The sequence below is a fragment of the Syngnathus leptorhynchus genome, chromosome 14 (assembly GCF_054491065.1).
Source record: "Syngnathus leptorhynchus isolate UIUO chromosome 14, UIUO_Slep, whole genome shotgun sequence".
Lineage (NCBI taxonomy): Eukaryota > Metazoa > Chordata > Actinopteri > Syngnathiformes > Syngnathidae > Syngnathus > Syngnathus leptorhynchus.
The window spans coordinates 7,080,683-7,102,719 of record NC_141208.1 but is presented as its reverse complement, the minus strand read 5'-3'; the positions used below and the strand labels follow the sequence as shown (position 1 = coordinate 7,102,719).

Below are 22,037 nucleotides of genomic sequence, written 5' to 3'. Positions count from 1 at the left end.
CTAAATCACATCTGTGCCTTAAAAATAAAACATTACTCACATCAACAACAATGCTTGTTATGAACTTTATTATAAGAACATGGTATTATTGAAAAAATAAGACTAATACAGCATGACTTAAGTCATTGAACCAGCAAGCACCCACACACGCACAAAAACACTGATCCGAACAAAATCACAGTTAACTGTACAATAACAAAGCTCAAACCCTGATCTTGTGTTTTTGTGAACCGCTAGGGTGTAAAAAAACTCAAGAATAAATGGTTTATCATTATGGATTTGTGTTTTGATCTATGTGGTGTTTAAGGAACAGTGAATTGATATTCAGATGGCACTACCTCTGCCCATTCCACCTCTTGATCGTCCAGTTGCCCCTGAAACAAGGGTGGGGAGGGGAGAATGGTTTTAGAGCATAGAAGCAGTATACATTTCTCAAAATGTTTCGTGCATGTTTCAAGTTACTGTTAAAACAAACACCTCTGCTGATCTATTTAAAGTGTGCAAAGAAGCACTTGATTTTCTCACCTCTGCGGCTTATCAGCATGCGTCCTTCACCCCTCCCTCTGGTTCTGCTCATCACATGTTGACTGGTCACAGTGCGCCTCTGAGTGACGCTGCTGGTGTCTGCAAACAGAAGAGATGGTGAGACATAACCTCGGACTGAACGCTCACCTTCACCTAACAGTACACTTCCTGCTTAGTAATGATCCATTTTAGGAGGACGAGAGTAATGCACGAGTAAGTATTCTTACTGCACAATGTGTTGAAAATTGTAGAAGAATCAGGGTCTTGACTGGTGGATGGAAGTGATGCATCTTCACTCTGCTGTCCCGCAGTCTCGATGTCAGTGTGGCTGTCCAAAGAAGCCTCAGCAGTTTGACTAAAATACAAGGAGATAAGAACCATCGGTACAAAGCACACATTGAATGAGTCATCAACTCGGAAATTTAGCAAAAGTGAAGCTCACCCTTCTTCTTGTTCCATGAAGACCTCATCTACATCATCGCCTGGTGTGGACATCCCAGTAGAAGCAGTTACCATCGGAACAGATTGAGACGCCATATTGTCCCCGCTGTCTGAAGGCAGAGACTCCGTGAAGACTGTCACTGTCGTATAATGTGAAGACACAATGTTAAGCATTTTTTTTTTTTTTTTGGAGTCACAATTACAAATGATTGCACGAGTCCCTCACCAGGTGCAGCCACCTGTAGAGGTGTTGTGGGGACACTTCTTCCTCCTCCATCCTCATCATGAGCAGGCAAGAATAGTGGAGACTCATACATGCCCAGACCTAAATCACACAATAGCAGATTTCCATGCTCTGTTCCAAATCAGTTGACTTGTTTGTAAAACAGCCCGGGTTCTACTCAGGACAAAACACGTGACATTCCTCTCTCTTTACTTACTCACAATAATGTATATAAACACACGCATAATCCGGACAAATCTTTGTACTTCAAGAATCATTTTTTCAAGAGACCCCCTTAATGGCTTAACATAGCCTAGTCAAAGCGAGCAAGTCATTTTCAACACTCGATAATTTCAGAAAAAAATTGCACAAATAGTATAGATTTGTGAAAAAAATATCAAGTTTACCAAATTCTGACGCAGGAAGTTACATACAAACATTTACTGTAATTATGACCAAACCAAGTACAAGTATTTGTTGTGCCGTACCTCCTTGCGAGGCTAGCTGTCCCAGGTCCGAGTGTGACGCTGAAGCCTGAGGGAGAAGATCTTCAGGAGGTCCAAATCTAAACCTGGTGGACAGACCAGCAACCTGAGGAGAACTGAGGTGACACACAGACATTTGTGGTGAATTGTAGCTGAAACATTGTGATGCTTTGGTATCAAACAGTTTTTCCAGCAAGAAATCAAGAAAAAAATTCTTTTTTACTGTATCGCTTCGGCAAAGCCATCCGTACGGTGCGGGACAACCAGAGTGGGAGTACTTGGAACCATCCTGTCATCGTCGTCAAAAAAATGTTGCTGAAATACACAAATTTAAAGCACAATTGAAAACAGACCTTGGTCAAGAATCACCTCAGAACATTACATGAAATACATGACTTAGTTTATGCAACCAACAGTTCTTTAGTCTTCCAGCCCAAAATAATAATGAAGTCAGCAGAAACTGAATAACTGAAGGAATAACTGAATGTATGGTTTTTTTTTTTTTTTCTTGGGATGCTATTAGCCAATGAAGGCATTCATTAAAATCATCTGTAGAGCAAGAAAGACAACACCTCACCATACTTCCTATTCCTGGTGTCAGCTGTGGTCCTCTACCTACTGATGGACGTCGGAGTTGAGAGGTCTGTCTCTGGATAACACACAGTGATGCACAAACATTTACTCAAAGAAAGCATCATGTTGGATGTTGACATTATTGGTGTTTTTGTTACCTACTACTTATTGAACCCTTTTATCATACCACAGAGACAGTTTAGTTGTGTTAGCCGTGTTGCTTTATCTCTGACAGGTGACATTGAGCTGTGATGACGTTCATTTCTGGTTTATAACGTTTACCTGAGCGTGGGGGGGGCCTAGCTCTGAAGCTGGGGGTTGAATGTAGAGCCGTGGTGGGAGGGAGTGCGGGGGCCTTCGAGGTTGGGGTAGGCGGAGTGTAAGTGAAGAAGAGGAAGGGGAGGGAGTTGGGTGAGTGTGGATGACCTCTCTTTGGGCTTCCGACTCGTTGCTGCTGGCTTCACCTGGAGGAGAGGAGAGCTTCTCATTAGCATATACAAGAGTAGGGACAGAGAAACTCAACAAATGACTAAAATGTCTTTTTGATGTTACTCACTGGTGTGGGACGGCTCAGGGGGACACTGAGAGTCATTGTCATCAGCACTCGTGGGAACAGATGGCTGCTGTCCCGCCTCTTCAGCATCCCCATCTTCTTCATTGCTCTCCTCACCTTCCTTCATGGCAAGGTTACTTACATCATCACCATCATCCTCCTCGTCATCGTCATCCTCCTCCTCCTCCTCCTCTGCCCCCTCCACCTTGGATGGGAAAGTAGTGCTTGAAGAACAGACAGCTCATATTTTGACAAAAAGAAAAAACAGGGTGCACCTCCTCCTCTTCTTCATCATCACCCTCCTCTTCCTCCTCCTCTTCCTCTTCTTCACCCGTGGTCTCTGGTTTCTCTCCTCTACTCTCACGGCTTTCGCTGTCTGTGTCGATAACGATAACTTCACGAGTCAGACCTGACCCCTGAGGGGACGTCCGATCTGAAGGGACAGACTGAGACATCCCTTCCTCCTCCATGTCATCATCTTCGGGGATAGCAGAAAAATCTTCTGGAAGCTCCTACGCACCAAACAGAGATAATGTATGGTTAATTTCAGGGCACAACATTCTGAAATTGCCCTTAATTGTTAGTGTCTGACACAGAATTTAGTATTGAAAAACACTGTAAACCCACCTGACTATTGTCAGGCGAATCTTGTCTTTGGCCTTCATCCCTTAGATCTTCTACCTCCTGATCACCTTCCATCTGTAACATTTTAATTGCAGTGAATAAAGTAAAATCATACAAAAAATTGACAGTCCTTCTCTTCAAGGCTGGACCCCTTTTTTTCCTCTGATGGGCTTAAATAAATCAAAAGATTATACAGTGCTATTTCTTGGTTATCTAAAAACAAAACTGGGCAAAACATTTTTGAATAGATTTAGAGCTATCATCTGTATCTCTAATGACAAATCACTTAAACCATGTTTTTGTTTTTTCAACTGAAAGCTGATGTTTCATCCTGCAGCATTTTTAAATAGTCTTTTTCATGTGCTTAACTTATATAAGAAAAAACACCACAAAGTAAAATTTTTACTTCACCTCATCACAACTTTATAGAAATAATTCTAATCATTTGGTCAGCAATTTGAAGACAATCAGGGTGTTTGTTGCATTTACCTGGAGGGCAATCATTTGTCTCAATCGGAGTTTTTTGGCAGTTGAAGGGGCGTGAGAACTCTCTGGTCTCATCTCCTCTTCCTCAATCTCATCATCTCTATTTCGCTTTGAACTCGCTAAAGTCAAACACAGTATCATTTCACACCGTTACGGATGGTTTGATACATCGATTGCTCGGCTCAAAGATACCACACTGCTGCTTACAGGCTCCAATGACGGCAAAGGACGTCGATGGTCGCTCTGCATCTATACTGCTGCCTACATCCTGAGAAGTGGCCTGCTGCTGAGTGGGCTGGACAAATGCTGTTGCCTGCGTGCTGGTTGGTTGTGTTATGGTTGTGGGTGTGTTAAGACTGGAGACGACAGTGTTGGCAGCAGCTCCTGCAGTCATCAACACTACAATCAGAACCATTGACATACTTTAGGCCTGACCCTTCTAGTTATTCCATCAGCCTTGTTACAGGTCCAAGGAAATCAATTACTTTTTTCTTACCCTCTTGGCTTTCAGTTTGTGTGGTTGGCATGACAGTGGCAGTGGGTGTTGGCATGGGGACAGCTGCTGGAGTAACCATAGGTCGGATGCTGGCACGGGGTGTTGACTTGCTGCCGGGGGAAGGTGTCGGTTTGTTGCTAGGAGGAGTACTTGGAGTGGGTCGGATATTGGCCGTTGGTGGTTCAGACAGGTTTGAACTGCTAGATAAATTAGGACACTATGAATAAACATTTCTGAATTATAAAGCACTACCTGACAATTGCTAAATCGACAATTTGACACACTGCCAATGGTTGTTTAAAAGTGCTCTATAAATTAAATTATGCCTGAATGGCCTGTAAAGTTTGATTTATCAGTCTGACCGAGAACAACTACAACAATCTGAAGTTGATGTTCTCTAATTTCATTTGACCCTGGAGGTTCTGAAAGGTAATATATTTGTCAAGCTGACAGAAAACACTCGTTTCTACTGTGGCATGAATCTGGGAGTCACTGACCTGCTCCTGTCCTGGGCCGGACTCTTCAAAGAGATCTGTCTTTGGTCTACAGATCTGTTCTGATCACCCACCTAAGCACAGAAGCAACATTAAAAGACAAATCAAAAGCTGATTAAGCGTATGTGACTATTACTAGTTTTCACAATTCTATTTCATACATCTATGTATGTGATACTAAGACTGTGATGCTAACCTTGGACCCACTCTGGTCCTGGGATTCCTCTCTGGGCTCAGTGTGAGTATCCCTCAGTTCCCGGTCAAGCCGAAGAAGTCTTCCTTCATACTGTGACTTCAAGGCATTCATCCTTACTTCTAGTTCCTCCTTACACTGTTTGAGCTCTTCCACCTCCTTGCTCAGATTCTCTTTTGCAGCTGAATAAAACGCACCATGAGTAAAAAATATTTTTTTTACATATTATAGCTGAGTACAGTCATAAGTGGAACTTACTATTTAGCTGGTTAATTTTACTCTTGGCTCCGACAAAGGCCTTCTTAGTCTTCTCCTCTTTGTCAGCCATCTGTTTTCTGAGCTGTTCCTCCTTGCTTTTGGTCTCAGACAGCTGGAACAAAGCATTACAATGACTTACTATAATTACTAAAGACTCTGTATTTCAGTGGATATGTTTTTTAAGCACAAAAAGAAATTAACAGATCATTTAATGACATTGGCCACGTAACAATTGAGTTGACATCTTTAAACTGCAATCAAAACTGTACCTCCTGTCTAAGTTTTGCAAGCTCCTCTTTTAATTGCTGATTTGCATCGGTTGCAGCATTATCATCACTGGCTTGGATAGACAGGTTCTGGTTCTGGTTAGTCTGTGAAGCCCTGAGAGCTTCATTAGCTTGGTTTACTTCCTGTAGCTGTTCTTGAAGGCGTTTATTTTCCGCTTCTTGAGCAGACACCATCTGACAAACAAAATTCTTTCTTTAATGTATATTCCGCATTTCATGTACACTACACTGTTGTTTATTATATTTCTTACCTTATGCCGAGTGTCCATCTGGCCTTTGAGCTCAGACAACTATAAAGAAACAAGGAGATACAAAATGCTGTTGTTTTTTGTTTTATATTTCAAATATATCTATAGTTCAAATATATCTGTGCGACCTGGTACCAAAAGGAAACCAATGGGCTAGTGTACAATGAAAAAACAGGGGCCGCCCCAGTAACTCACCTGACCCTCTGCTTTGCTCAATGAGGTTTTAAGATTGTTAATCTCCTGTTGGTGGGAGTCTTGTAGTTTTTTCTGATTTGTAAGGTTTTGCTGTTGAGAATCTTTAGCCTGCTGTAGCTCCTTCTGCATTTGTTGAATCTGGTTCTGACGGGCCTGTGACTGACACTGAGATGATTTCAATTGGTTTTGTATCTGTAATATAGACAGATTAGGATGATTAGTGTGAATTTATTGTGGGATTCTTTCAGGGATGTTCAGTGAGAACAACAACAAAAAAAGTCTTTATGTAAACCGGGTTGTGTGTCAACACTCCTCAAACTATTATTTTGGAGTAAATATGACAAGCACTGTGCCTGTTACCTGTTGTGTGTGGGTCTTTGCTTGTTGAAGCTCTTTCTGACTCTGTTGTAATTGTGTCTGTGTTTGGGACAACTGGGCTTGAACCTAGAATAACAAAAATAAAATTGATAATGAGTTCAAACTATTTCTCAGAAATCATAGATTAAAAAGTGCAAATGGTGGTTTAAGGACTCATTTGGATCCCACCCGCTTTGACAGCCATGTAAATAAGTGAAGAGAAAACACACACACAAAGTGCTTTTCTAAAGGACATACAGATTGCAGCTACTGCTCAGACCAAAACTAAGCTTCTCCTTAGGATACCTGTGTTAGCTGATTCTGGTTCAGTGTCAATTGGTTTTGGATCTCCTGTAACTTCTCCTTGGTTTGCTGGTTTTCCTTCTGGGCATTCTGAAGCTCCTGCTCAGAGTTTTTGGCCTGAAGAAAGTAAACCAATTGTACAGGCACCGCCACACTTCAGATAGTGCTGTATGTAGGAGCTAAAAATGCTGCTTACTTCCCGCATCGCTTGTTTCAATGTGGTCAGCTCCTCTTTGACCTTCGTGATTTCTTCTTGACTTTTAGTGAGCTCCTGCTGCTCCACTTGGCTTGTTTCACCTTGTGTTTTAGCTGAAGTTTCCTCTACCAGCTGAAATGCAGAAAAGGTATTACCACAGCCATTTACAAAATGAAAAGCAATGCTACAAAGGGCTAACTCACCTTATCATGCTGGGCTTTTAGCTCTTCATACTGGGTCTTGTAGCGCCGCCCGATCTTTTTCACCTGTGTTATGGTCCTGTTTTTCTCAAGAAGATCATTGTTTTTTGTTCCTAGTTCTTTCTTCAGCGTGTCTCTCTCTGCTGTTAGGCGGGTCGAAGACTCTCTAAGGCTTTTCAGATGAGTCTGGGCTGAATTAAGGCTGGTGCTGGATCTGGGATGATGTGAAATCATTTAAGACATATAGAATGGACTTTTATTTGGACCAATAGAGCCCCACTACACAAATAATGGAACTGTAAGGTGTGTAGATATACGCAACTTGGTTCATCTGATAATAGTATCAAAAAGTACATGTTGACGACATTATTCTAGAGCTCAGAGTTTGTTTTTACCTGGTTAGCTCCGTCTTCAGCTTGGCTGTCTCTTCAACAAGCTGGGTGATGCGCCTTTGCTGAGCTTCTCTCTCAGCGCTGAGTTTTTGCTTTTCCTCAACATCACCATCTTTCTGCTGGCTAACAAGTTGCTGTTGAGATGGAAGGATGGAAAATGCAGATTTAATTCACATTGCTCTGGGTGTGTGTTGATCATTTTAAGAAAAACATTCGAAACTACCATAGCGCAGGCTCATGTCAGTTTTGGGAAAAACCTAATTCTGACGTGATACAAAGCGGAAGGAATTTGGGACTATCATGTAATAATCAAACCCCGTTGTAATAAGAGGTTGGAAATGGGAACAGCCAATTTCAAGAAAAATAGGAGCGTTGAGAACAGGAGAACCGTGACATGTACTAAATGTATTGAGAAAGTTGTGGTTCTCTGGAAATTGGATGCCACTACTCAGCCAAGCATGCTGAGGAGTTGGCAAAGTACAAGGTGATGAGGGAACCAAAGATTCGTTTGTTTCACCTATACTGTTGAATATTTGATGCGGCCCAGGTTATGTCCAGTGGCTCACATGTAAATTGAGTTTGAAACCTCTGCTCTACGGGATAAAGCTACTAGTCATTCACTATAACAACGAAAGCCAACAGCACAATGTACTCAAGACCAACCTGTACTTTGGCCTTCAAGTGTTTGATGTCTTCTTCTAACAACCTTTTATCAGCCAGCAGAGAGCCGTTTCTGTCAGAAAGGTGAGACAATGACTCATGCAGTGGGCTAATGTTGGACTCCAGTTTCTTTACCTGATTGACAGATGGAAATTAAAATGAGGAGTCAGAATGCAGCAGAGTAGAAATCAAGACAATGCTTACAAACTAAAATCTAGTTTTGTTACAGGACCATTACAGAAATCTAAATTCGCTTTTTTGATTATTTAGCTTGTCATTTTCAATGAGAATCTGTCTTCAATTGGCTAAATTAAAGTTAAGTAAATAAATGACAACTGTGGCATAAATCTGATCAAATAAATTTGGTACGCAACATATACTGTATACAAGACAAAACAGTAACCAGGGGAAAAGTTTACTTTTGCCTGCGCATGCTGCAGTTCTTGTTCCAATTTCTCTCTCTCCATTTTCAGCATCTTGATGGTCTCTTGGAGTGTGCTGATATTCGCCATGTTCTTCAGCTGAGTCTCTTTAAGAGACAGAGTCTTTGCCGTGGTCTGAGAGCATGACAAAATTTGTGTTTGGATCTTTTTTACAGCCCTTTCTCACATACCATACGCTGCAAATTTTCAAACTAATAGGCTGCTTTGATCAGAAATGAGATGTTCATTTCCCACCTGCAGTTTCTCTCGCTCAGCATTCAGAGCTTCCTGAAGCTCCTTAAGTTCCTGGTTTTGGTGTTCCATTTGCTGTTTGTAGCGGAGAGCCTCTCCTTCAGAGGCCTCACATCGGGCCAAAGCAATCTCCTTCTCTTTCCGCACAAACCTACATTATGCATACATTTGCTTTTCAAATTGAGTTGCTTGCTGCTCAACAAAATGAACCATCTGACTCAATCATGGGAACTGGTCAATTTGAACGGCACTTCCTCAACCATTTTTTGATGTGCAGGTTACACCAATATACCTGAGTATTTCTTGTATCTGTTCAAGTGTCTTCTCTTCCTCATTAAATGAGAGGTCAAGCTGCTGTTGTGGTTGCTTTTCACGAATCCTTGCAGCCATTTCATCCATCTGTTGGTGAAGGAGAGCGTTTTGTTGTACCAGCTCTTCGCAGCGCTGATTCTGACTAGCCACTTCATCCTGTTGCAGTCAAAGTAAATGCCAATGAGTGAAACAGCAATTCAATGAAATCAATTTAGTGACAGTTCTCGGAGTATAAGTTCCTGAGTCATTCCTCCCACAGTCCCACCTTCAGCTGCTTTTCCAAAGTTGTCCAGCTTGTGGTTTTCTCCTGTAAAAGTGAGTTGGACTTGTTCAATTGCTCCTCCATCTCTCCCTTCCGTGCTGCCTCTTGTTGTAATGTTTTCTTTAACTCCTTAAGGACTTCCACGTCTGCTGCATGAAGCATCAACTCTCGCTCGTACTTAGCTTGAGCCTCACCAGTTTGCTTAATCTAAGAGGGAGAACAAACAACTTTGTAATAGTAAAACCAGCACAAAGACAAATATGCACAACAAGCAAATCTACTTGGTTTAATTGAGTTATACTGGCAACATGTCGACTAACAAATCTATTACACAATGCCAAAGCAAATTGAAATTGTGGGTAAAAGTGCAGTGGAGTCCTCCCACATATTGTGGCCATGCTCAATGAGAAATGCAGCGCTCTGCTGGCAGTGTGTATATGTGTGTTTATTATTGACCTGCAGCAGGCTCTCTTGTATGGCCTTCTGCTCCAGAGTGACAGCTTTAGCAGCTCTCTCCAGGGCCCCCTGCAACTCTGCTTGGCTCGCTTTAAGACTGCGCTGGAGGTCACTCACCTGGTAAAGACAAGAAAAGAGAACGCTTTTTACTACATTTCTTTTCAACTCAACCGATGCTTAAAGTTCAGGTCCCGTTACCACACGGGTGAGAATTAGTTTTTATTTTCTGGCAAGTTAGTGCGCGAATGGAACAAAACCACTGTAAAGTTATAACTTCATACTGGCAGTACAAATGTTATCAAGCAAATTCGACTGCACATGCAATTGCAGTTCAATTGCTATTGACAAGAGCTTCATTTAATAACCTGTCCAGGTCAACTTACAATAACTGTTGAAGGCTACATGGTTGAATGTGAGTGTGGCTTTCCTATTTTCTCAAGTGTGTGACAGACAAGACCTACTTGTTTCTCAAGTGCGTCCAAAGCCTTCCTTTTCTCCTCTTGTGCTTGCTGATTCTTTTTCTCCACCTCTATTATTCTCTTTTCCAGCTGCTTCTGAATGTCTTGTGACTCCTTGAATCTCATCTCAAGAGGAGAGCGTTGCTGAGGGGACATCAAGCAAAGGCTGAATGCTAGTCTGTGCGTGTGTTTTTGCAAAAACAACAAAATCAATTTTACCTCTTTCTCATTCTTCAGACTGTCCTCCAAAGACAGTACCACAGCTCTGTATTGCTCAACAGTAGCATTGGAAATTTTTAGGTGCTCTGCTAGTTTGTTGTTTTGTTCCTCTGCAGCATTTAGATTACGTTTGACCTCTGTGAACTCCAACAGGCTAGGCTGAGAAGTTGGAACTGGAGAGCGCACTGAAAATATAGAGGGAGGAATGGTGAAAAGGGGGGGGGGGGACATAGCATTGACTACATATTTCACTTAAAAGGAAATTGTTACCTCTGACAGTTGTTCTAAGAGTTGCCGCTCTGGTTGCTGGGGTACTAACACTCTCAGATGAGGTGGAAGACAGTTGAGCTTTCAGAGCAGCCACATGCTGTTCAGAGTTCCTCAAAAGCTCTCTTGTCTTCTGCTGCAAGGTGTTTTGAGTCTGAAGTTGTTTTTTAGCTTCGACCAACTGAGCCTAGTTGTAAAAAAAGAAAAGAAAAAAAAAAGGAAATGCATACGAAAGAAATTATTACCATTGAACAGCTTTGTTCAATTTAGATATAACAAGGTAATTAAGGTTATGTACATCCATACTGCGTCCAAGGGTATGTCTCTGGGCTACTTCCTGCTCCAGTCGAGTCTTCATTGAGGCAAGTTCTGTTTCCAGATTCTCAATCTTACTGTTTAGTCGTTGACGAATGTCTGCATCTGTGCGCTCCATAGTTAACTATACAATTGAGGGGGGGAAAAAAGCATCCAAAAGTGAAAATGAAAACAAAGGAAATGGACTTGGTTTGCTTACATATAGTTTGTTTTGTATGCCAGTCATCAAGTGTGAAATTTCACAACCAAGTCAGCGACATATTTTTGAACAAAGTTGAAACGTGTCAGGCAATATTACCTGTATGCTCTTGAGGTTAGTGAGTAGTAGGTTTTGGTTACGTTGCTCAGCAAACATGGCCTCTTTCTCTCGGTTGAATCGACTCTCTGCTTGTTTTAACATGTCTCTCTCTTTAGTCAAGTTCTCAACACGCACCTAGAGACAAAAATACGTATGTAATAGCAGTTGAGGGGACAAACGATAAACTACACATACAACAAACTATTATAAACATTTATGCTGTTGATGCTGACCTCCTCAAGTGCCAGTTTTTCATTAGCTTGCCGCAGGTCCTGCGTCATAGTGTGGATAACGTGCTCATGCTGTTGGACTGTGGTAGCCATTTTTTGGTTCCTGTCTTGGAGAGCTGCCGTCTCTCTACGAAACGCTGTGACAGTTTCGTGGAGCATCTCATACCTACCAGAAAAAGCAATTCATAAAGACATTATAAAATTCTAACCACTGTCAGACAAGGTATATTTATCAGGACTGTAATTTTCCCCACACCTCTTGTTGCTGAACTCCAACTGAGAAGTCAGTTTGGCATTACTGGAGCGAACCTGTGTCAGCTGTCGCTCCAGTCTGTCATGAGCGTCATTCACCATTTTGTCGTTCTCTGCCTTTTCTTTTTTATACAAGGTGAAGGAGTCATTCAGCTAGAGGAGCGGAGACACACATTGAGTTAAACAGATGTTTAATTTTAATACCACGTCTATCCAGAAAACGGTTTGTTTTACCTGCTTTAATGCAGCTTTAGCCTGTGCGGTTTGTGCAGACTCGGCAGCAGCAGTAGCAGCAGCTCTATGAGGTGTTGAACGAGTTACTGGGGCTGATGGTCGAGTGGGTGCAGGGTGGGAAATATCTGAACCGCAGGGAAAAATGTCAATTATACACATTTATTTGTACCCTTTCATGGTTAGAATTTCTTCCTTAATATCTATTCTCATTATTTTTGTGCCTGGATGTTGCCAATGATGAATGTGAGTTTTGCTCTCACAAATTCAACCGTAAACGTCAGTCAGGTTTAATTAAATCTTCACAATGAGACCTGGGTTTTTTGTGTGTGTAGAAATATACTCTTACTTTATGACATAATGTAAGATGCATGAATTGATTAAATGATTAAACGGTCTAAAATGGGGTTCTAGAGGTCACCTTGGGAGGGCAGGTTAAATCCAGTGCTTTGTGATAGCAGGGCTTTGTACATGTCTCTCTGTCTTGCACTGGAGTCAGCAAGTTGCTTCTGCTGGTTCTTCTGCTCTCTCAGCTGCTCTAGCTCCTTTTGAAGTTTATCCACACTCGTCTCCAACTCTAACACACTGCACGGAAACAGTCACAAATAGTTAATTAATAAAGTAGCATTTATTTACCACAGATTGTTCATCAGCATTAGGTCATTACAAAAATGCATAAAATGATGAAGGGGATTCATGTGTGATGTGTGCAATAACATTTTGAAAATGTATCTCTAATTCTTGAATTATAAATACGAATATCTTAAATCCTATATCTCTAGAATTCGGAGTGTTTGCTCACATTAACCATTTAGGAATGGCATTAGCTAGGCTGCATTATTAAAAGTAAAAACAAAAAACAAAAGGACATAGTAATAGCAATATTACCGTGCTGATGTTGTATGGGTTTGTTGCAATGTGTTCTCCTCCTCAAACTTCCTCAACCTTTCCAGCAGGCTTCTGTTTTGCATTTGAAGCTCCTCTACACTTCGGTAGGAAATCTCATGCGGCCCGATGACCTGGCCAGAAATATTAGATGTACTGCCTTCATCTTTGGTCACTTGATTACCTCGGGTTTCTTCAAGTTCAACTAGCAGTACACACACCTGGAATGAAATACCAAATGAAATACCAAAATATTTGATTCATGCAAATAGTGTATGAGAAAGGAAGTATTGCAAAATAGTGAGGGATCACTGTATAGTGTATGTAGCTATATGCAAATTACTTGTGCAGATGTATCATCTAGTAGTTTTTCTGTCCTCAGCTTGTCCTTCTCCAAATCGTCACAACGTTGCTTGGTCTCGTTCTTCTCTTTCTCTAAACTGTAGATCTCCTAATAATGACATGCATGTTGTACTTAAGGAAATATGCAAAGTTATTGAAATCTGTTTTCATACTAATTGAAATGATGAACGCATTGAATATCTTTGTTTCAGACCGTTCGAGCCAGTTCCAGTTTATTCCACAGGGATGCCATTGAGCTATGCATGGCCTCATACTCCTCCCTCTGGCGTCTGAGGACAGGTGCTTTGGATTCCACCTCTTTGATAACCTCATTCAACACTTTGTTCACCCTTGCGTTCTCCTGCTTCTCCAGTTGCAGTTGAGTCTGACACTCGGAATATGCGTTATACAGCTGATAGAACACAAACATAGGAGGGACGGGAAATCAGTCAAATGGATATGGTTACTTCATAGAGGAAATAAAAAGAGCATCCAAAGGCAGCAGAATATCAAACTTGATCTATTATTGTTATCCTTTATTTATTTTCACAAATCAGCAATAAGAAGCAACATACAAGTAGTATATGGCAAAATGTACATTATATGGAAAATAGAAAAGTTTGTTCTGTCCAACTTACATCAAAGAACTTCATTCCAGGCTTGACAATGGCAGCAATGGTGGCTGCAGACGGACACATGGACTCTAGCTGCTCCTCAGTCAATGAGGGTGCACCTAAAGGGGGGGTTAAAAAAAAAATTGTAACAATGGTCAAGACTACACTCACTGCAAGTGATCATGAAATGGGGCCTCGTATTACTATTTCGCCAACAAATTTCCCAAATTCTGATGTAGCTCAGGATAAATCACAATATAATTTATATTTATACTTTAAGTACAACCTAATTCCACAAGTTCTATCCTTAATGAGCCAGTGATTTTCCAATAAGGTGGACTACTAAACAAATAATATCAATTTATATTAACTAATGAGCAAATATAATTATACAATTGATCTATTGTAAATTAATATTCAATAGAATTATTCTACATTTTGACGAGACAACACATCGAAATAAGAAAACAATAAAGCGCTCATCTTTTCTTACAGCAACTTTTGCCAGAGGCCTTCTGCATAGAATTTTCCAACTCTTTCTCCATTTTCTTGATCTTCTCTTGAAACTCTGCTTCTAAATGGGTGTTTTTCTCCTCTGCTTCAGACACCTTCTTTTCCAGCATTTTGTTATCTACCAGTACACAGTAACAGAGAGTATACAAAAGGAATTTATGACAAACATACAGGTTTTTCATATTTTCAAGCTGAGGTACGTTAAATGCCTTTAAGTTTTTCACATCAAACAAAAGGTTCAGCACACTGTATTTTCAGATGTGGTGTGTCAATTCCAGGACTAGTGCCATTAAAGTTAGATTTGGAATTCAAAGTACAAGTTTTCCTATTCTATGTGGACCAGAGGAACAATCAGCATATATCTATTGATGGAGCAACCTACTTAAGTCCCTACTTATCAACCTAATTTCATGTCATTTTTTCACCCTTGACCCTGAATTCTGTGGCGTCTTCGACTTCAGGGGCATTACTTTGAAGGAGACTAGTTGCTGTTTGTGCTTAAAAATATATCATTTGTGACAGCCGTCCTGGAACCATAGTGGCGCACCTTGCTGTATGTACGTATGAAACTTTGGTCAATTCAATAAAAAAGACCAGATGGACATATGATTACACTCCATTAAAAACAGGAATTTGAATGTGTAATAATCTTGGGGAAAAATTGCAAACAAACTCAAACCTTCTGCAGTGTTTTTAACTATTCTGCTGAGTTCTTCAACAGCCCTGCTCAGTTCTTGGTTTTTAGTTTCCAGGTCTGCTGCTACACCCTGCAAAATGGAATGTAAAAATATTCAATCGATTGATATACAAATATAGATTGACACAATTGTGATGAGGAATTACCGTAAAATACCATTAAATCTCTTCTGATTTTTTTTCCCATGGGAGGATTTTAGCACGGACATAATTTTTTAATGCAGTTCTATCACATAAGTGCCTTTATCCTCACTTTAAATCAGATAGGATAGTCTCCAATGTACCTATAAAACTGATAAGGACAAGTGAATATTAAATATATGATGATTCTGGTCTCACCTTGTAGAGAGAAGACAACTTGACATGAGCATTGAGCTCATTCCGGTATTTCTCCTCCATGGTCGTCAGTTCATCCTTAGCCTAGAGCGTTAAACAAGTATTATTATTTTTTTTTATTCATAATTAACTTACCCATTTTCCACAGACCAAAAAAAGTAAAATTAAAAGATTTTTTTTTTTTTTTTTTTTTACATGTTGTTATTCTGGGCTGCATAATAATAACTGCATACTGTATATCAAATGCAATCACCACATTTTATGACTCCTTTTCCACTAAAGCTATTATAAAAATAAACTCTTAAGGTTGAGACAACAACAGTAAAAAGTAATGGATTGTCAGTAGCCTTTTCATGCAAACAGAACCAACTATGTTTTACAACTAGAGTTCAAGGACAACGCTGACGTATTGATTTGTTTACCTACCCGTTTCAGTTTGTTGTTAAGGTCTTCAGCTCGTTTGTGCTGGTTTTCACCGGACTGCTTCAGAGAACAGAGTTGACTTTCCAGCCTGGTCACCTATTGAAGAAAACCCCATCAATAGTAGACACTGGGCTATGTATAGAATTGCATCGACTTGTGACATTTAAAAACATGGATGTTATGGATTTTAATAAAGAAGGAATCCAGATTTACATTTTACACAAATTGCTCAGTTTTTTTTCATTCCTACATTGTTTGTGTGTTACCTGCTCGGTCTTGGTTATTAGACTACCCCGGAGTTCCAGAATCTCTTTGCCTGTTTCTCTGTTACTGCTCAGCAGTTCCTCAGTTTTGGTCTTCAGTTCTGCAGATAACCACTCGTTTTTCTTTTCCAGTAGCTCCTTTTCCTGTTCCATGCGCTTTTCCCGGTGCTACAGGAACATGGACAACAAACATGGACACGTTTTGCATTATATTGTTAGCTGACCGTCAGAGGAATAACAAGGGGTGTGTTTCCCAAATTAAGATTTTAAACAAATGTTTATAAGCATATACGTAATTTGTTTGCAGGTGAATGTGATAACAGTAAGATTAGTATCTTACAGCAGTTCCACACTTTCTTGCACTCTGACCAAAAGATTGTTTCATTGTTTACCTGCACAGAGGTCTCGGAGGAATGGCTCTCATCCAGTTTTAACTGCAACTCCAATTTGACTTTGTCTATCTCCAACAGTTTCTCATTCAGGCGCTTTACATCCTCTAAAACACAAAAAATGAAAAGCAAAAAAATGAAATGTATAAATTATCACCTTATTCATATGTACAGCAAAGGTCCTTAATGAAGAAGACCCGTGTTTGTCATGTTAGCAAACATACCAGTAAGGTTCTCCGCCTCTTGTGTTCTCTTCTCCAGCAGCCGCGCCAGTTCTCTTTTTTCCGCCTCGATCTCATACTTTGATTTGGACTGCAGTGTTCGAATACACACATGCAGATGGATTTTTGCTATAGCCCCACATATTTTAGACAAATAATCTTAACACAAACCTGCTGCTGCGCTTTATCTTCGGGAGCGTCTCCATCAATTTCCTTTAGAGCACTCAGCTCTTCATCTGTACAAAGAAAACAAAGGACAACATCCTCTGAACAACATCAACAAGTAAGCATTTTAATAAATCTTGTTATGATACGGGTCACAAAATATACATAGAGCTATGAGTATTGAATTAAAACGTACAAAATTCCCAAGTATATATATGAGCCTGTGTGAAAACTCACGTAGTTTCTTATTTTTATCCTTGAGTGTTTGCAAGTCTCTCGTGGCAGACAGGATCTGCTCCTGACCCTCTCCAAGTTTCCTCTCAATGTCAAAGTATTGCTGTTCTGTTGGAGAGAACACAAAGAACATGAAACCATAAGCGTAACACAAATGCCACAAATTACTGTTTCGCCATTAGCACAAATGCCAATTAATTTGTTAACCTGAAAGTAGAACTACAATATGTATGCCCTCCTATACACAACGTAAACGAATGACTGCCGAATTGAAACATATTTATAAACTTGAAATTATGTAAAGATAATTACTGTTGTCACATACACGATGTAAACAGATTAGTGTGCCGAATTGAAACATCTAAAAAAGCTTATTGCTAAAGTTAGCAACGGCTAACGGTTAGCCGGTGAAGTGTGCATCATGTGCAAAATATTCCATTCCCAAATTTATCAGAGGACACATTTGGAATATAATGAATATGAAGCTTTTCCATAGAAGTTTACATACTTAAGAAACTATATTCCAACTAAATGTAGCGACGTACGTACGTACCACTGTCCGCGTCGAATCTCTCCTGTTGTGTCCTGAGCGCCTCGTTAGCATTCTGCAGCTCCGTTACAAACTTCTCCAGCTTGTTTTGGACACCTTTAGGGAGTTTATTCAACTCTGCCCGCTCCAGCGCTTGCAGCAGGACAGCCGCCATGTCCGACTATCCTACAAAAAGATCCTAAATGTATTAAACTTATCCTAAAGACATAAAGTGCTAAAACTGCTCTAGAAAAGCACGGATAAGCTTATCCGTAAAGGCTTCAAATTTCTGTCATATACCAGCTGGAGGATAACTTTATATTTCAAAATAAAACAAAATCCTACCCGCTGACAATGATCTGTTGTTTTTTCTGCGTATTTGTTACTCCGTATATCATAATATGTATAATATCAATAGACTGTTACCTGAATATGACAACTTGATACAAACAAAGTTTTATTTTCTCGTGGTGTGAGTTTTTATTTTGATGTCTAAAGCAGAAACGAATGATTGCAGTAATGTAGCAAGAATTACTTCCTACGACAGAGGCATGCGACGGAAGTCTCACACGCCAAGCATTCTGGTAAAGATAGTTTTTATTTATTTCGATAGCCACTGCAAACTGTCACAAGTAGTTACCCCGGGAGTTAAATCCCGGCATTTCGATTAATAATTTTGTGAGCATCTTTCTGCAGGTATCTCCCACACTATATTGAATGGTCATTGTTGAGTCTGTATTTCACTCCGTTAAATGCCAAGATCAGGTGAAAATCTGTCGTTAGCTAAAATGACTTTATTGTTGTTTGCTTGCTGATTTAAGACATATACTACATACGATAGTACCATAAAGGTGTTTGTGAATTGTATTGTGCATGACTCATTGTTAGATTCAAAGTGCCGAATCTCTTCTTGTTTGTTTTCTGTTATGCCACGTCTTCATTGCATTCCAGCCTCTCATATGAAATGTATGTGTTAATATACAGGCAAAATGGGCCGTGGTTACATCGTAGACGACACAGTGGAGGTATATCTGTCCAAACTATGTGCGCAACAATCGGATAATGTCACTGGCCTAGTCATTGGACAGGTACGTCAACATCTGTTGGAGCTGGCTCGCGCTTGATATTCATCAGACCTGCAATCATCTAAAAACAAAAGGCTGGCATCTGCTACTACATTGTAGTTACTGATCATAAATGTCTATTTTACTCTAAATAATAGAGAGAGTGAGAAAAAAAGAGAATGGTTGATTTATGTATTATGGATTATATAATACAGTAAAATATCTTAGTCTTGATTTTATGATATTTATAATAGTTTAATGGAATAAGATGAAAAAACTATGCGACTCACTCTATATTGCATTAGCACAATTGTGAAATTAAGATTGCCCTAATGCCCTTGATTATTTTGCTTTTCAGAACTCAATTCAGAGGGATTTTGTTGTCATGGCATGTCAAACACCCTCAAAAGATGAACCTCTTGTTGATGCAGGAAAGTCTCTAGACAAGGAATGGATCAGTGAACATGCTCGACAAGTAGGAACCATAAAGAAACTCACGCGTGATGGGAGACCAGATGTTTTCACCACTGTATGTATGATCTGTATCGGTTTGTTTGTACAGGTTTCCAGAATGTTGCCAGGGGGCTTGTCTGTGTTAGGAGTGTTTATCATTACTGATGCCGATGCAAAAGAAACACTAGCCACACTTCGTCAGGTGAGGTTCATTTATTCACTTAGATCGTCAAAGCATAGAATTGACCATAAACATCCTCTTACTTATTATTGACTCTTACCTATTATTCCTCATCTATTATCTTCATGTGTTTGTGCGAAGATGGTGTTTGCAGTGCAGCGTTTGATATCGTCTGAAATACTGTGGAAAACTGATGATGATGAAGTCACAGACTGCGTCACACTGCACGTCAGCCCCAAGTCTCGAAAGTATCCTTCGGCACTGCATTTACTTACAATTACTGCATACAATTACTTGTTGTATATCTTTACTCTGTTATATCAGAATTAGCTGCAGAACATTTGATATAAAAGATCCCAAGGTGAGTTTTCAGTCACGGTTTCTCTTTACAGCTATTATAATGAATGTCCTTAGAAATTTTGGGTGGTAGAGTGATAGGAAATAACATTTAAAGGGTAAGTCCACCCAAAAACTTTCTTTACAATATTCTGTTGTATGTGCCCCCACTATTCCCACTAGTGATTTTTGTGTCGTTAATGAAAATGTGGCTTAAAGTGCAAATTACCTTTCCATGGCACTCAAGGATTTTTCTGAACCTCTTCCAGAGTTTGGCCAAGCCTGCTGATTGGAAATATCAGTCAGGCGTATATTCATCCTGGTCCACAATGAGTTGTTGTGTAAATGTGGACTTATGTGTTCCGCTACCGGAAAACGCAACCTGTTCAAAGAGCATGGATAAGTGTCTTAAGGTACGTGTCGTGACACTAAATCAGTCTTCCTCCACAAAGTAGAATGTTTATGGATTTATTCTAAGTACTTCCTATGTTTCAGGAGGGACTGAATGTCTGGACGAACCAGATTGAGAATGCAGTCTGTTTGATTGATGGCGTACATCTACCTGAAGATGCAGAACTTACAACAGGACAGGTTAAACGTCAACATAAAGTTTTTGACTTTTACACCAAGACACACATTCAGTACATACAAAGATAGATCTGGGGAATAAAATTCTAAAATTGTGTTTGGTACACATTTTGCAGAAGAGGAATGTGAGACAGACGCTCGCTGCTCAGCTTCTAGTCACTCCGGTAAGTTACAACCACACTGTAACATTAACACAACATTATGCAATTATTCTGCAATGAATTAAAAGTTATGTTGTCCCCCTACTTGGTCTTAGTATGCAAAAGTCTCCTCTACAGTTTGGTCAAAGTCTGAGGCGTTATCTTTCTGTATGGCAGGAACAACAGGACAGTTCAAGAGATGCGGTCCAGCAGTGTGGCGGCTGCTTGTCAATCAGCGGAGCCATCCATAGTCGAGCTTACATACACAACAATAAACCAAAAGCCAAACTGGCTGAGAAGGTAGCTTTTAACACGGTAGATGTTTTTCCAACAGGAAAATTTTGTCTTAAAATATCCAATATTCATAGATGCTGAAGAGAGATGTGGTTTCTACAATGGTCACGAGAGTTCAGATGCTGCTTGATGAGTTTGTGGCTACAGAAAAAGAGAGCAAAGGAGTCAGCGGAGACAAACAAGGGACAGGTACTTAGACCGTGGAAGCTTGTTTCAGTTGTTAAGAACCATTCCAGGCTTGATTGTATGAAAATGAACACTAATTGTTCATGTCTTTCAGAGCAATTCTGCCTCCCTCATCGTGTCTTTTGTCCTGCAAAAGTTAATGGAACTCTATGTGTGTCTGACTACAAATTCAATGACGAGGACCCGTCTGAGGTCATTGACAGGTTGAAAGAAATGTTAGACATCGAAACAACTGATCAAAACTTGGATTCCAAGCAGGAAATTGCTGCTGAAATCATAGAAAGCGAACAACTCGAAGGTGATTCGTTCTTTTTATGAAGTCAAATTTTGTGGTTCTAAATGTGTTTTTCTTCGCAACATTGCACCAGTTTTTAAAGTCAGTTACTGCACATCATTTTATTATGTTGAGGGTGATTAAAAGATTGTGTTGTGTTTTTAGATTCCGCTGTAGAAATTGTTGAAGTGCAAGAACCCAAGAGAAACAACTACATAGGTGAACTACAGCAATATTTTCTCTCATCTGTTTGTTGTTAAAGCTGCTTTAGTATTAACCGCTATACTTTTGAAATTTTGAATTCTAGTACATAATGTCAACCATTGCACATCGCTATGGTGTTACTGTATTAACGTATGCACTGTTCTGATTCTGCTTTTTTTTTTTTTTTTAGGTGTTGCCATGGCCACTGTTGTCGCCCTACTCGCCACTGCTGCTTCAATGCTCTACCTCAATGACATTTGACATACATACCAAAAATAAGATATTGTCAAATCCAGATGAAATAATTTCTGTATCAGACATTTGTAATGTTTTTAGACACACATAAAGACTAATTGCTGAAATGAAACACTGCCTCATTTTTTTCCTGTTTAAAAATTTGTATAAGCAGCTCTAAATCGATATTGCTCAATTAATTTGTTTTGCACCTTCACGTCATTGTCAAACATTACAACTGGACGTTTCAATGTTTCAGAGTGAGTTAAAAACCATGGTAAAATATATACGATAAAGATCTCAGTAAAGG

The 22,037-nt window shown here is 39.9% G+C and overlaps 2 protein-coding genes across 8 annotated transcripts; one reads left to right on the top strand and one right to left on the bottom strand.

Moving 5' to 3' along the window:
- Nucleotides 1-51: 51 nt before the first annotated feature.
- On the bottom strand, nucleotides 52-18,048 carry LOC147046345 (nucleoprotein TPR-like). 5 transcript variants are annotated; one of them, XM_085929781.1, is made up of 55 exons: nucleotides 17,798-18,048; nucleotides 17,248-17,352; nucleotides 17,017-17,081; nucleotides 16,849-16,936; nucleotides 16,628-16,731; nucleotides 16,239-16,403; nucleotides 15,976-16,068; nucleotides 15,553-15,633; nucleotides 15,197-15,284; nucleotides 14,498-14,635; nucleotides 14,029-14,123; nucleotides 13,605-13,802; nucleotides 13,392-13,499; nucleotides 13,052-13,269; nucleotides 12,585-12,748; nucleotides 12,167-12,291; nucleotides 11,937-12,085; nucleotides 11,684-11,846; nucleotides 11,451-11,585; nucleotides 11,136-11,276; nucleotides 10,841-11,024; nucleotides 10,571-10,755; nucleotides 10,355-10,495; nucleotides 9,894-10,010; nucleotides 9,441-9,644; nucleotides 9,156-9,331; nucleotides 8,867-9,014; nucleotides 8,609-8,746; nucleotides 8,193-8,324; nucleotides 7,533-7,663; nucleotides 7,141-7,351; nucleotides 6,938-7,069; nucleotides 6,745-6,858; nucleotides 6,442-6,525; nucleotides 6,082-6,273; nucleotides 5,890-5,928; nucleotides 5,621-5,812; nucleotides 5,352-5,463; nucleotides 5,097-5,275; nucleotides 4,904-4,974; nucleotides 4,407-4,606; nucleotides 4,118-4,309; nucleotides 3,914-4,029; nucleotides 3,428-3,499; nucleotides 3,076-3,312; nucleotides 2,804-3,005; nucleotides 2,530-2,711; nucleotides 2,252-2,323; nucleotides 1,898-1,989; nucleotides 1,678-1,790; nucleotides 1,193-1,291; nucleotides 968-1,106; nucleotides 753-880; nucleotides 526-624; nucleotides 52-374 (listed from the first exon to the last, which is right to left on the bottom strand). In XM_085929781.1, exons 1-55 carry the CDS (start codon nucleotides 17,946-17,948, stop codon nucleotides 325-327), a joined length of 7,449 nt encoding a protein of 2,482 aa, XP_085785907.1. In that variant the 5' UTR covers nucleotides 17,949-18,048; the 3' UTR covers nucleotides 52-324. The 5 variants fall into 5 exon arrangements, with proteins under 5 accessions (XP_085785907.1, XP_085785909.1, XP_085785908.1 ...); XM_085929783.1 differs by having other exon boundaries at nucleotides 4,118-4,294; XM_085929782.1 differs by having other exon boundaries at nucleotides 4,407-4,603.
- A 231-nt stretch (nucleotides 18,049-18,279) lies between these two features.
- Nucleotides 18,280-21,987, top strand: odr4 (odr-4 GPCR localization factor homolog). Of its 3 annotated transcripts, none has more exons than XM_085930129.1 (14): nucleotides 18,280-18,357; nucleotides 18,758-18,861; nucleotides 19,196-19,312; nucleotides 19,400-19,492; nucleotides 19,613-19,719; nucleotides 19,796-19,832; nucleotides 20,077-20,220; nucleotides 20,303-20,398; nucleotides 20,512-20,559; nucleotides 20,713-20,835; nucleotides 20,904-21,018; nucleotides 21,110-21,313; nucleotides 21,455-21,508; nucleotides 21,684-21,987. In XM_085930129.1, the coding sequence occupies exons 2-14, from the start codon at nucleotides 18,763-18,765 to the stop codon at nucleotides 21,752-21,754; spliced, it is 1,308 nt and encodes a 435-aa protein (XP_085786255.1). In that variant the 5' UTR covers nucleotides 18,280-18,357; nucleotides 18,758-18,762; the 3' UTR covers nucleotides 21,755-21,987. The 3 variants fall into 3 exon arrangements, with proteins under 3 accessions (XP_085786255.1, XP_085786254.1, XP_085786253.1); XM_085930128.1 differs by having other exon boundaries at nucleotides 18,331-18,469; nucleotides 21,684-21,984; XM_085930127.1 differs by lacking the exon at nucleotides 18,280-18,357 and adding an exon at nucleotides 18,417-18,538.
- The last annotated feature ends 50 nt before the right edge of the window (nucleotides 21,988-22,037 follow it).

What these genes read in the sequence shown, in the direction of transcription:
- LOC147046345 (XM_085929781.1), bottom strand. Translation starts at nt 17,948, where the DNA reads ATGGCGGCTGTCCTGCTGCAAGCGCTGGAGCGGGCAGAGTTGAATAAA. An exon ending in AAGATAAAGCGCAGCAGCAG is followed by an intron (nt 16,937 to 17,016) that starts GTTTGTGTTAAG and finishes CGAACACTGCAG; the next exon opens with TCCAAATCAAAGTATGAGAT. An exon ending in CAGATACAAGAAATACTCAG is followed by an intron (nt 9,015 to 9,155) that starts GTATATTGGTGT and finishes TGCATAATGTAG; the next exon opens with GTTTGTGCGGAAAGAGAAGG.
- odr4 (XM_085930127.1), top strand. An exon ending in AAGCCAAACTGGCTGAGAAG is followed by an intron (nt 20,836 to 20,903) that starts GTAGCTTTTAAC and finishes CAATATTCATAG; the next exon opens with ATGCTGAAGAGAGATGTGGT. An exon ending in AGAAAGCGAACAACTCGAAG is followed by an intron (nt 21,314 to 21,454) that starts GTGATTCGTTCT and finishes TTGTGTTTTTAG; the next exon opens with ATTCCGCTGTAGAAATTGTT.